The 14,317-nt window shown below is 47.2% G+C and overlaps 1 protein-coding gene across 3 annotated transcripts in view; it reads left to right on the plus strand.

The window, feature by feature from the left end:
• Positions 1-14,317, plus strand: part of LOC112257081 (testican-1-like) — a 391,345-nt gene that overhangs the window by 303,519 nt on the left and 73,509 nt on the right. For all 3 annotated transcript variants that reach the window (XM_042325759.1, XM_042325758.1, XM_042325757.1), the window contains one exon: positions 7,198-7,330. In XM_042325759.1, the coding sequence (XP_042181693.1) occupies positions 7,198-7,330 (133 nt within the window). The remainder of the gene's footprint in view (positions 1-7,197; positions 7,331-14,317) is intronic.

A 14,317-nucleotide genomic window follows, 5' to 3' on the forward strand; every position in this document is an offset into this window, starting at 1 on the left:
CTGTGGGGTTGTTTCTCAGCCAAGGGAGTGGGCTCACTCACAATTTTGCCTACGAATACAGCCATGAATAAAGAATGGTACCAACACATCCTCCGAGAGCAACTTCTCCCAACCATCCAGGAACAGTTTGGACAATGCCTTTTCCAGCATGATGGAGCACCTTGCCATAAGGCAAAAGTGATAACTAAGTGGATCGGGGAACAAAACACAGATATTTTGGGTCCATGGCCAGGAAACTGCCCAGACCTTAATCCCATTGAGAACTTGTGGTCAATCCTCAAGAGGTGGGTGGACAAACAAAACCCCACAAATTCTGACAAACTCCAAGCATTGATTATGCAATAATAGGCTGCCATCAGGCAGGATGTGGCCCAGAAGTTAATTGACAGCATGCCAGGGCGGATTGCAGAGGTCTTGAAAAAGAAGGGTCAACACTGCAAATATTGACTCTTTGCATCAACTTCATGTAAGTGTCAATAAAGCCTTTAACACTTATGAAATGCTTGTAATTATACTTCAGTATTCCATAGTAACATCTGACAAAAATATCTAAAGGCACTGAGGCAGCAGACTTTGTGAAAATTAATATTTGTGTCATTCTCAAAACTTTTGGCCACGACTGTATGTGTGTGTGTGTGTGTGTGTGTGTGTGTGTGTGTGTGTGTGTGTGTGTGTGTGTGTGTGTGTGTGTGTGTGTGTGTGTGTGTGTGTGTGTGTGTGTGTGTGTGTGTGTGTGTGTGTGTGTGTGTGTGTGTGTGTGAAATGTGTCAAGTGAAACGACATTAGGGGCTAATGTGACCGCTCACAGGAGAGAGGGAGAGGTGATGTCTGGGTCTGACAGCACACAGCTGAACCTGAGGAGGGGAGATGCACCTGGAGCACTTAAGAGGAAGGCTAATGAAGACAGACAGATGGACAGAGAGATAAAAAGATAGAGGGAGGGGAAGAAGGAGAGTGGGATGCTGTGTGTTATTCCGTTCTGTCTGTCTCTGTCTCGCTCTCGCTTGGTCTCTCCCTCCAACCCTGTGCTCTGTCAGTCCGAATGATATCTGACGGGTTCACAGCAGGGTATCCAGGGGTGGTCTGTTAGCCTAATGCACCCCACTCACAGACACACTCCATCCCATCACAGCCCGACACTTAACACACTAGAGACCACAAGCATAGCCATACACATGGGTGATAGACACACAGCTATCTGACAGTGATCCCTCCCTCCTTCGCCATGCGTAAGGTGTTATCCACCCAGGCATAGATACCCTGACTAGAGGAAGCACACACTTGAACACACACGCACGCACGCACGGACACACACACACACACAGATGACCTGGGGTACATTGGTACCCCAGGTCATCTTAGGTTTCATTACATACAGTCGAGAAGAACTACTGAATATAAGAGCAGCGTCAACTCACCATCAGTACAACCAGGAATATGACTTTCGCGAAGTGGATCCTGTGTTCTGCCTTTCACCCAGGACAACGGAATGGATCCCAGCCGGCGATCCAAAAAAACTTCGTAAAAGAGGGAAACGAAGCGGTCTTCTGGTCAGACTCCGGAGACGGGTACATCGCGCACCACTCCCTAGCATACTTCTCGCCAATGTCCAGTCTCTTGACAACAAGGTTGATGAAATCCGAGCAAGGGTAGCATTCCAGAGAGACATCAGAGACTGTAACGTTCTTTGCTTCATGGAAACATGGCTCACTCGAGAGACGCTAATGGAATCGGTGCAGCCAGCTGGTTTCTCCACGCATTGCGCCGACAGAAACAAACATCTTTCTGGTAAGAAGAGGGGCGGGGGCGTATGCTTTATGGCTAACGAGACGTGGTGTGGTCACAACAACATACAGGAACTCAAGTCCTTCTGTTCACCTGATTTAGAATTCCTCACAATCAAATGTCGACCGCATTATCTACCAAGGGAATTCTCTTCGATTATAATCACAGCCGTATATATTCCCCCCCAAGCAGACACATCGATGGCTCGGAACGAACTTTATTTGACTCTTTGCAAACTGGAATCCACATATCCTGAGGCTGCATTCATTGTAGATGGGGATTTTAACAAGGCTAATCTGAAAACAAGACTCCCTAAATTGTATCAGGAAACATGACCGAATACAAACAGTGTAGCTATTCCCTCCGCAAGGCAATCAAACAAGCTAAGTGTCAGTATAGAGACAAAGTAGAATCGCAATTCAACGACTCAGACACAAGAGGTATGTGGCAGGGTCTACAGTCAATCACGGATTACAAAAAGAAAACCAGCCCAGTCACGGACCAGGATGTCTTGCTCCCAGGCTTTGAGGACAATACAGTGCCACTGACACGGCCCGCAACCAAAACATGCAGAGTCTCCTTCACTGCAGCCGAGGTGAGTAAAACATTTAAACATGTTAACCCTCGCAAGGCTGCAGGCCCAGACGGCATCCCCAGCCGCGCCCTCAAGCATGCGCAGACCAGCTGGCTGGTGTGTTTACGGACATATGCAATCAATCCTTATCCCAGTCTGCTGTTCCCACATGCTTCAAGAGGGCCACCATTGTTCCTGTTCCCAAGAAAGCTAAGGTAACTGAGGCAAATGACTACCGCCCCGTAGCACTCACTTCCGTCATCATGAAGTGCTTTGAGAGACTAGTCAAGGACCATATCACCTCCACCCTACCAGACACCCTAGACCCACTCCAATTTGCCTACCGCCCAAATAGGTCCACAGACGATGCAATCTCAACCACACTGCACACTGCCCTAACCCATCTGGACAAGAGGAATACCTCGTCATCAAGCTCGAGACCCTGGGTCTCGACCCCGCCCTGTGCAACTGGGTACTGGACTTCCTGACGGGCCGCCCCCAGGTGGTGAGGGTAGGTAACAACATCTCCACCCCGCTGATCCTCAACACTGGGGCCCCACAAGGGTGCGTTCTGAGCCCTCTCCTGTACTCCCTGTTCACCCACGACTGCGTGGCCATGCAAGCCTCTAACTCAATCATCAAGTTTGCGGACGACACAACAGTGGTAGGCTTGATTACCAACAACGACGAGACGGCCTACAGGGAGGAGGTGAGGGCCCTCGGAGTGTGGTGTCAGGAAAATAACCTCACACTCAACGTCAACAAAACTAAGGAGATGATTGTGGACTTCAGGAAACAGCAGAGGGAACACCCCCCTATCCACATCGATGGGACAGTAGTGGAGAGGGTAGTAAGTTTTAAGTTCCTTGGCGTACACATCACAGACAAACTGAATTGGTTCACCCACACAGACAGCATCGTGAAGAAGGCACAGCAGCGCCTCTTCAACCTCAGGAGGCTGAAGAAATTCGGCTTGTCACCAAAAGCACTGACAAACTTCTACAGATGCACAATCGAGAGCATCCTGTCGGGCTGTATCACCGCCTGGTACGGCGACTGCTCCGCCCACAACCGTAAGGCTCTCCAGAGGGTAGTGAGGTCTGCACAACGCATCACCGGGGGCAAACTACCTGCCCTCCAGGACACCTACACCACCCGATGTCACAGGAAGGACATAAAGATCATCAAGGACAACAACCACCCGAGCCACTGCCTGTTCACCCCGCTATCATCCAGAAGGCGAGGTCAGTACAGGTGCATCAAAGCTGGGACCGAGAGACTGAAAAACAGCTTCTATCTCAAGGCCATCAGACTGTTAAACAGCAACCACTAACATTGAGTGGCTGCTGCCAACACACTGACTCAACTCCAGCCACTTTAATAATGGGAATTGATGGGAATTTATGTAAAATATATCACTAGCCACTTTAAACAATGCTACTTAATATAATGTTTACATACCCTACATTACTCATCTCATATGTATATGTATATACTGTACTCTATATCATCTACTGCATCTTTATGTAATACATGTATCACTAGCCACTTTAAACTATGCCACTTTGTTTACATACTCATCTCATATGTATATACTGTACTCGATACCATCTACTGCATCTTGCTTATGCCGCTCTGTACCATCACTCATTCATATATCTTTATGTACATATTCTTTATCCCCTTACACTTGTGTCTATAAGGTAGTAGTTTTGGAATTCTTAGTTAGATTACTTGTTGGTTATTACTGCATTGTCGGAACTAGAAGCATAAGCATTTTGCTACACTCGCATTAACATCTGCTAACCATGTGTATGTGACAAATACATTTGATTTGATTTGATTTTGATTTGACACACACACACACACACACACACACACACACACACACACACACACACACACACATTTCCGCTCTCCTGGGCTTTCAGGAGCAGCTGCGAGGAGGAGAGGAGGGAGGAGGAGCAGTGGGGGACATCTTAAGGAGATGCTAATCAGTCTCATCAACGTTTCATATTCAACCGTATTATCAGACATAATTGCTTTTTTATTCACTAGTGAGTGTTGGCAGCGAGTGGCATGTCTAATCTGTTATTATAGTGTTTGTTTCACAACAGATGGATAATTATAGACATCAAGGTGGTGTCTGCCTGCCGCACTGCGCTGCCGCTAACCTGAATGGGAATGTACCCGTCTGACAGCCAGAGATGTGTGACAGAATCTGTGGAAGACCCAGCTCTGTTCATTCTCAGTCAGTGTATGTACATTCCCCATACAGCCCAGTGGTCAGATTGATTTCTGCGAAGGCTTGTATTCTATATCTCACACCTCAGTGTTATTGTAGACAAAAAGGTGATGCTTCGTCAGACAGAGCAGACCACTTAACGAGAAGATTGCTGGGGGATTTGATCCGATGTAATTACCCTCCTTATAGAAAAGGCCCTGGCGGACCAGGCCTCCATGACTCTGGTCTACACTGACAAGCAGCATCTATCCACCTGGAGTGAGGCTGAGTCATGGATGTGCCTCACCTCGGTTTGAGACTTGAAATAGTAACGGTCGCCTTCGGGCGCCATCTTTGCACCAAGACAATTCGATTGGAGTGATCAGCCATGTTCTTGTTAAATACTGTTATGGACCATTTGGAACCTGGAGGTGAGTAGGTTCTGTATCTACAGAATGGTTGAAGAAGAGAATGGAGTGTAAAGCACGTGTCATACAAAGCAACGGAAGTTGCCCAGCTTTGATTGGCCTCAATATAATTCCTTGCAATTCCAACTCAAATCAAATCAAATGTTGTTTGTCACATCTGCCGTATACATCAGGTGTTAGACCTTACAGTGAAATGCTTCCTTACAAGCCCTTAACCAACAATGCAGTTTTAAGAAAATAACGAAAGCAAAAAAAGTTTTTAAAAAGTAAGAGATAAGAAAAACAAATAATTAAAGAGCAGCAGTAAATAACAATAGCGGGGCTATATACAGGGGGTACCGTTACAGAGTCAATGTGGAGGCTATATACAGGGGGTGCCGGTACAGAGTCAATGTGTCAATTTGCGGGGCACCGGTGTCGAGGTATTTGAGATAATTATGTAAATGCAGGTAGGGTTGTCAAAGTGGCTATGCATAGATAATAACAGAGAGTAGCAGCAGCATGGGGTAGGGGGGGGTGCAAATAGTCTCTGCAGCCATTTGATTAGCTGTTCAGGAGTCTTATGGCTTGGGGGTAGAAACTGTTTAGAAGACTCTTGGACCTAGACTTGGCGCTCCGGTACCGCTTGCCGTGTGTTAGAAGAGAGAACCGTCTATGACTAGGGTGGCTGGAGTCTTTGATGAATTTTAGGGCCTTCCTATGACACCGCCTGGTATAAAGGTCCTGGATGGCACGAAGCTTGGCCCCAGTGATGTACTGGGCCGAACGCTCTACCCTCTGTAGTGCCTTGCGGTCGGAGGTCAAGCAGTTGCCATACCAGGCAGTGACGCAATCCGTCAGGATGCTCTCGATGGTGCAGCTGTAAAACCTTTTGAGGATCTGAGGACCCATGTCAAATCTTTTCAGTCCCATGAGGAGGAATAGGTTTTGTTGTGCCCTCTTCACGACTGTCTTGGTGTGCTTGGACCATGCTAGTTTTTTGTTGATGTTCAACACCATAGTGCAACACCAAGTACTTGAAGCTCTCAATCTGCTCCACTACAGCCCCATCAATGGGAATGGGGGCGTGCTCGGTCCTCTTTTTCCTGTAGTCCACAATAATCTCCTTTGGCTTGATCACGTTGAGGGAGAGGTTGTTGTCCTGGCATCACACGGCCAGGTCTCTGACCTCCTCCCTATAGGCTGTCTCGTTGTTGTCGGTGATCAGGCCTACCACCGTTGTGTCATCAGCAAACTTAATGATGGTGTTGGAGTCGTGCCTGGCTGTGCAGTCATGAGTGAAGAGAGAGTACAGGAGGGGACTGAGCACTCACTCCCGAGGGGCCCCCGTGGTTACCTACCCTTACCACCCGGGGGCGGCCCGTCAGGAAGTCCAGGATCCAGTTGCAAAGGGAGGTGTTTAGTCCCAGGGTCCTTAGCTTAGTGATGAGCTTGGAGGGCACTATGGTGTTGAAAGCTGAGCTGTAGTCAATGAATAGCATTCTCACATAGATGTTCCTTTTGTCCAGGTGGGAAAGGGCAGTGTGGAGTGCAATAGAGATTGCGTCATCTGTGGATCTGTTGGTGTGGTATGCAAATTGGAGTGGGTCTAGGGTTTCTGGGATAATTGTGTTGATGTGAGCCATGACCAGCCTTTCAAAGCATTTCATGGCTACAGATGTAAGTGTTACGGGTCGGTAGTCATTTAGGCAGGTTACCTTAGTGTTCTTGGGCACAGGGACTATTTGACTGCTACACTGTGCAATTTGAATGCAATTTGTATGCAATTAAAATTGTACAGTTTGATTAACTCAACAATCATATCTGGTAGCTTATTTTTGAGTAAGTATAGAGCTATATCCATGTGTGTCACTCACTGTCTCTCTCTCGCTCTGTTTCTCTCTCTCTCTCTCTCTTTCTCTCTCTCTCTCTCTCGTTCTCTTTCTCTCTCTCTCTCTCCCTCTCTCTCTCTCTCTCTCTCTCTCTCTCTCTCTCTCTCTCTCTCTCTCTCTCTCTCTCTCTCTCTCTCTCTCTCTCTCTCTCTCTCTCTCTCTCTCTCTCTCTCTCTTTCTCTCTCTCTCTCTCTCTCTCTTTCTCTCTCTCTCTCTCTCTCTCTTTCTCTCTCTCTCTCTCTCTCTCTCTCTCTCTCTCTCTTTCTCTTTCTCTTTCTCTCTCTCTCTCTCTCTCTCTCTTTCTCTCTCACACAGTGTGAAACCGAGGAAAGGAAGCTTGGCCTACAAGCACTGGGCAGGAGCAGGGGCCCATGGGAAGTGTAGGCCATGCCCTGTCATCCACCCCAGCCCTGTGTGTGGATCTGATGGACACACCTACTCCTCTAAGGTGAGAGACATTACCCCCCCCAATCTTGCTCTCTCCCTCGTTCTCTCTTTCTTGTATCCCTGTTCGTAGTTTTACGGTCATTTATAGTCATTCATCTACTAATCTCCTGTGGGAAGATTCTGAGTGTGGACTGAGAGAATCTGCCAGGACTGAATGGAATGCGTAAGCTCCGAGCAGCATTAGTTCTGGTTTTCAGGTTTTTATCACTGGATATTTGGAAGTATCAGGATTGGGCGAAGGCGGTGCTTAACTGCAACACCTCAAGTGATTCGCTCATGCTCCCACAACAATCGGAAGGGGAGGTATGTTTATACTTTGTAGAATGTAGCAGTCTGACAATGACAATCTTTGCAGCATCTTTAAAGTTATAACATGAATGACAGCAAGGTCAATTGTTAGCTCAGCCAGAATTACCCAAGCATGGGAGAAAACTATTCACCCTTCACCACCCTCCATCTCTTCAGCCAGCCTCCCTACCCCCCTTCTCTCCTTGTCACACGCCCGCATGCATGCACACACACATACACAAAGAGAACGCTTTGGAATGGCGATGTTCCGTAAATGAGCATGGCAGCCATGATGGATGATGCAGAGGATGAACTGTGTCCACCGGCTATATTTGATTCCACAGACCTTCGTCTGGAGAAAAACGCCCTCTCCCTCTTCTCCTCTCTTCTCCACTATTATCCTCTCTTCTCCTCCTCCTCTCTTCTCCACTATTATCCTCTCTTCTCCTTTCTTCTCCACTATTATCCTCTCTTCTCCTCTCTTCTCCACTGTTATCCTCTCTTCTCCTCTCTTGTCCTCTCTTCTCCACTATTATCCTCTCTTCTCCTCTCTTCTCCACTATTATCCTCTCTTCTCCACTCTTCTCCACTGTTATCCTCTCTTCTCCTCTCTTGTCCTCTCTTCTCCACTATTATCCTCTCTTCTCCTCTCTTCTCCACTATTATCCTCTCTTCTCCTCTCTTCTCCACTATTATCCTCTCTTCTCCTCTCTTCTCCACTATTATCCTCTCTTCTCCTCTCTTCTCCACTATTATCCTCTCTTCTCCTCTCTTCTCTTCTCCCCTCTTCTCATTTCTTCTCCTCTCTTCTCCACTATTATCCTCTCTTCTCCTCTCTTCTCTCTTCTCCACTATTATCCTCTCTTCTCCTCTCTTCACTCTTCTCCACTATTATCCTCTCTTCTCCCCTCTTCTCCTCTCTTCTTTTCTCCCCTCTTCTCCTTTCTTCTCCTCTCTTTTCCTCTCTTCTCCTCTCTTCTCCTCCCTATCCTGTCCACTCCTTCACTTTCTTTCACCCTCCCAATGATCCATCCCTCGCTCCCCTACCATTCCACCTCACCCCCTCTGTCACACTTTAATAACTAAACACTCTGCTGTAACCACAAACACACACACACACACACATACAGGCTTGCAAATTCCCACCCACCCACACACAATCTAAACTGGCCTTTGTTTCCACTAAGAAGGAATGACTTGAGCCTCGGCCATATAGCTTCACAGAGATCAATCTGTGCTCTTCTCATGGGGATTCTGGTGTTAACACACGCGCACACACACACACACACACACACACACACACACACACACACACACACACACACACACACACACACACACACACACACACACACACACACACACACACACACACACACACACACATCCCCCCCCCACTCCCCTTTGCCTGGTCCACTCCAGAAGTAGAGAGGGGGATTGGGCTGTCACTCTCCATCAGAGAGAGAAGGAGGAGAGGAGCAAATGGGTGGCAGGGGTGTCCCGCTCTCCTCTCTTCTCTCCTTCCCCTGCGCCCTCTGGCTCCCTCTGACTGGTCTGGATAAATGTGTGGCCTCAGCTGGTAGAGTGATGTCGTCCTTACTGAGACCAATATAGTGGTTACGCCTGGGCTAAGAATCCACCCCTTATAGTGTGGTGCTCTTATAGAGTGTGTGGAACGATGTTGGATTCTCACATGCATACGTGTATACACATACATACACACGCACACACACACACATAACACACACACACACTCCAGATCCTATTATCAGAATGATGCTTTTATCTCTAGAGAGACTGTAGCCTGCAGAGTAAAGCCCATTACATTGCTCCTCTCTTCTGGCTCATTCCACTTCTCTCCAAACTCTCTTTCTAAACTCTCCTCTCTCTCTCTCTCTCTCTCGCTCTCTCTCTCTCTGTGTCTCTCTCTCTCTTTCTGCTCATCCCCCTCTTTCTCTCAAAACTCTCAGAATGAGTAGCGTTTCAGTCTGAACCGCTCAGCCCCCTCAACTCACTGTGGAACAATAATGGACTCACTCTCTTTTTCTCTTCCTCTGTTTCTCCCTATCATTATAGTCTTCCTCTGTTTCTCCCTATCATTATAGTCTTCCTCTGTTTCTCCCTATCATTATAGTGTTCCTCTGTTTCTCCCTATCATTATAGTGTTCCTCTGTTTCTCCCTATCATTATAGTCTTCCTCTGTTTCTCCCTATCATTATAGTCTTCCTCTGTTTCTCCCTATCATTATAGTCTTCCTCTGTTTCTCCCTATCATTATAGTGTTCCTCTGTTTCTCCCTATCATTATAGTTTCTCCCCCTATCATTATAGTCTTCCTCTGTTTCTCCCTATCATTATAGTCTTCCTCTGTTTCTCCCTATCATTATAGTCTTCCTCTGTTTCTCCCTATCATTATAGTCTTCCTCTGTTTCTCCCTATCATTATAGTCTTCCTCTGTTTCTCCCTATCATTATAGTCTTCCTCTGTTTCTCCCTATCATTATAGTGTTCCTCTGTTTCTCCCTATCATTATAGTCTTCCTCTGTTTCTCCCTATCATTATAGTCTTCCTCTGTTTCTCCCTATCATTATAGTCTTCCTCTGTTTCTCCCTATCATTATAGTCTTCCTCTGTTTCTCCCTATCATTATAGTCTTCCTCTGTTTCTCCCTATCATTATAGTGTTCCTCTGTTTATCCCTATCATTATTGTCTTCCTCTGTTTCTCCCTATCATTATAGTCTTCCTCTGTTTCTCCCTATCATTATTGTCTTCCTCTGTTTATCCCTATCATTATAGTCTTCCTCTGTTTCTCCCTATCATTATTGTCTTCCTCTGTTTATCCCTATCATTATAGTGTTTCTCCCTATCATTATAGTCTTCCCCTGTCTTCCTGTCTCTCCTTCCTTCCTTCCTTCCTTCCTTCCTTCCTTCCTTCCTTCCTTCCTTCCTTCCTTCCTTCCTTCCTTCCTTCCTTCCTTCCTTCCTTCCTTCCTTCCTTCCTTCCTTCCTTCCTTCCTTCCTTCCTTCCTTCTCCCGCTTCTGTTCTCTGTACTTGCCCCTCTACTTTTGCCTCTAGTTTCTTTCCTATATTTGTACATAATTAAAAACATATCAAAGCCATCCACAGACAGAGATTATTGGTGCTGACACCACCAGTGTTTCACTAGCCTGGAAATAGCAGTCAATTGAATTGGCTGGGGAATATTTCATCAGTTTCCTTTCCTCCCTCTCGACAGGTAATTCAATATGTATAGAAGGGGAGAGCGGCGTACCTTTGTCAACAAATTGGATTAAGCGACATTAGTGCTGCTATCTAAGAACTGTCAGGGAGAAAGTGATGGATTTAAATTGGAATGTGTGAAATTGAAAGTGTCAGTAAGAGAGTGGAGAGAGTCAGTGTGTGTGGTTGTGTGTGGTTGTGTGTGTGTTGCATTTGTACATGTGTGTTATGACGGAGGATAAATGCAATAAATTAATATTGTACGTGTGAACGTGGTGTTTTTATATAGATACACTACCTTTCAAAAGTATGGGGCCACTTAGAAATGTCCTTGTTTTTGAAAGAAAAGCAAAAATTTTTGTCCGTTAAAACAACATAAAATTGATCAGAAATACAGTGTAGACATTGTTAATGTTGTAAATGACTATTGTTACTGGAAACAGCTGATTTTTAATGGAATATCTACATAGGTGTACAGAGGCCCATTATCAGCAACCATCACTCCTGTGTTCCAATGGCACATTGTGTTAATTAATCCAAGTTTATCATTTTAAAAAGCTAATTGATCATTAGAAAACCCTTTTGCAATTATGTTAGCCCAGGTGAAAACTGTTGTCCTGATTAAAGCACCAATAAAACTGGCCTTTAGACTAGTTGAGTATCTGGAGCATCAGCATTTGTAAGTGACCCCAACCCTTTGAACGGTAGTGTGTATATTTTGAACTTGAAGGTGTGACTTATATACCACTCAACCAAGTATGTTTATAACAATAAGACGCCTGAACGTCTGATTGATTCAGTTCCACACGTTGTGTTAATGGAATTCCCTCCACAATATAACAGCCACTGTACTGACAGGACCCACTGTACTGTTTACCCTCTGTACTGACAGGACCCATGGTACTGTTTACCCTCTGTACTGACAGGACCCACTGTACTGACAGGACCCACTGTACTGACAGGACCCACTGTACTGTTTACCCTCTGTACTGACAGGACCCACTGTACTGACAGGACTCACTGTACTGTTTACCCTCTGTACTGACAGGACCCACTGTACTGACAGGACCCATTGTACTGTTTACCCTCTGTACTGACAGGACCCACTGTACTGTTTACCCTCTGTACTGACAGGACCCACTGTACTGTTTACCCTCTGTACTGACAGGACCCACTGTACTGACAGGACCCACTGTACTGTTTACCCTCTGTACTGACAGGACCCACTGTACTGTTTACCCTCTGTACTGACAGGACCCACTGTACTGTTTACCCTCTGTACTGACAGGACCCACTGTACTGTTTACCCTCTGTACTGACAGGACCCACTGTACTGACAGGACCCACTGTACTGTTTACCCTCTGTACTGACAGGACCCACTGTACTGACAGGACCCACTGTACTGTTTACCCACTGTACTGACAGGACCCACTGTACTGTTTACCCTCTGTACTGATAGGACCCACTGTACTGACAGGACCCACTGTACTGACAGGACCCACTGTACTGACAGGACCCTCTGTACTGACAGGACCCACTGTACTGACAGGACCCACTGTACTGACAGGACCCACTGTACTGACAGGACCCTCTGTACTGACAGGACCCACTGTACTGACAGGACCCACTGTACTGACAGGACCCTCTGTACTGACAGGACCCACTGTACTGACAGGACCCACTGTACTGACAGGACCCACTGTACTGTTTACCCTCTGTACTGACAGGACCCACTGTACTGTTTACCCTCTGTACTGACAGGACCCACTGTACTGTTTACCCTCTGTACTGACAGGACCCACTGTACTGACAGGACCCACTGTACTGTTTACCCTCTGTACTGACAGGACCCACTGTACTGTTTACCCTCTGTACTGACAGGACCCACTGTACTGTTTACCCTCTGTACTGACAGGACCCACTGTACAGGACCCTCTGTACTGACAGGACCCACTGTACTGACAGGACCCACTGTACTGTTTACCCTCTGTACTGACAGGACCCACTGTACTGACAGGACCCACTGTACTGACAGGACCCACTGTACTGACAGGACCCACTGTACTGTTTACCCTCTGTACTGACAGGACCCACTGTACTGACAGGACCCACTGTACTGACAGGACCCACTGTACTGACAGGACCCTCTGTACCCTGACAGGACCCTCTGTACTGACAGGACCCACTGTACTGTTTACCCTCTGTACTGACAGGACCCACTGCACTGACAGGACCCACTGTACTGACAGGACCCACTGTTCTGACAGGACCCACTGTACTGACAGGACCCTCTGTACTGACAGGATCCTCTGTACTGACAGGACCCACTGTACTGTTTACCCTCTGTACTGACAGGACCCACTGTACTGACAGGACCCACTGTACTGTTTACCCTCTGTACTGACAGGACTCACTGTACTGTTTACCCTCTGTACTGACAGGACCCACTGTACTGTTTACCCTCTGTACTGACAGGACCCACTGTACTGTTTACCCTCTGTACTGACAGGACCCACTGTACTGACAGGACCCACTGTACTGTTTACCCTCTGTACTGACAGGACCCACTGTACTGACAGGACCCACTGTACTGACAGGACCCACTGTACTGTTTACCCTCTGTACTGACAGGACCCTCTGTACTGACAGGACCCACTGTACTGACAGGACCCACTGTACTGACAGGACCCACTGTACTGTTTACCCTCTGTACTGACAGGACCCTCTGTACTGACAGGACCCACTGTACTGACAGGACCCTCTGTACTGACAGGACCCACTGTACTGACAGGACCCACTGTACTGTTTACCCTCTGTACTGACAGGACCCACTGTACTGACAGGACCCACTGTACTGACAGGACCCACTGTACTGACAGGACCCTTTGTACTGAATGGACCCTCTGTACTGACAGGACCCTCTGTACTGACAGGACCCACTGTACTGTTTACCCTCTGTACTGACAGGACCCACTGCACTGACAGGACCCACTGTACTGACAGGACCCACTGTTCTGACAGGACCCACTGTACTGACAGGACCCTCTGTACTGACAGGACCCTCTGTACTGACAGGACCCACTGTACTGTTTACCCTCTGTACTGACAGGACCCACTGTACTGACAGGACCCACTGTACTGTTTACCCTCTGTACTGACAGGACCCACTGTACTGACAGGACCCACTGTACTGACAGGACCCACTGTACTGTTTACCCTCTGTACTGACAGGACCCTCTGTACTGACAGGACCCACTGTACTGACAGGACCCACTGTACTGACAGGACCCACTGTACTGTTTACCCTCTGTACTTACAGGACCCTCTGTACTGACAGGACCCACTGTACTGACAGGACCCTCTGTACTGACAGGACCCACTGTACTGACAGGACCCACTGTACTGTTTACCCTCTGTACTGACAGGACCCACTGTACTGACAGGACCCACTGTACTGACAGGACCCACTGTACTGACAGGAC

Source organism: Oncorhynchus tshawytscha, linkage group LG08 (assembly GCF_018296145.1).
Source record: "Oncorhynchus tshawytscha isolate Ot180627B linkage group LG08, Otsh_v2.0, whole genome shotgun sequence".
NCBI classification, from domain to species: Eukaryota; Metazoa; Chordata; class Actinopteri; order Salmoniformes; family Salmonidae; genus Oncorhynchus; species Oncorhynchus tshawytscha.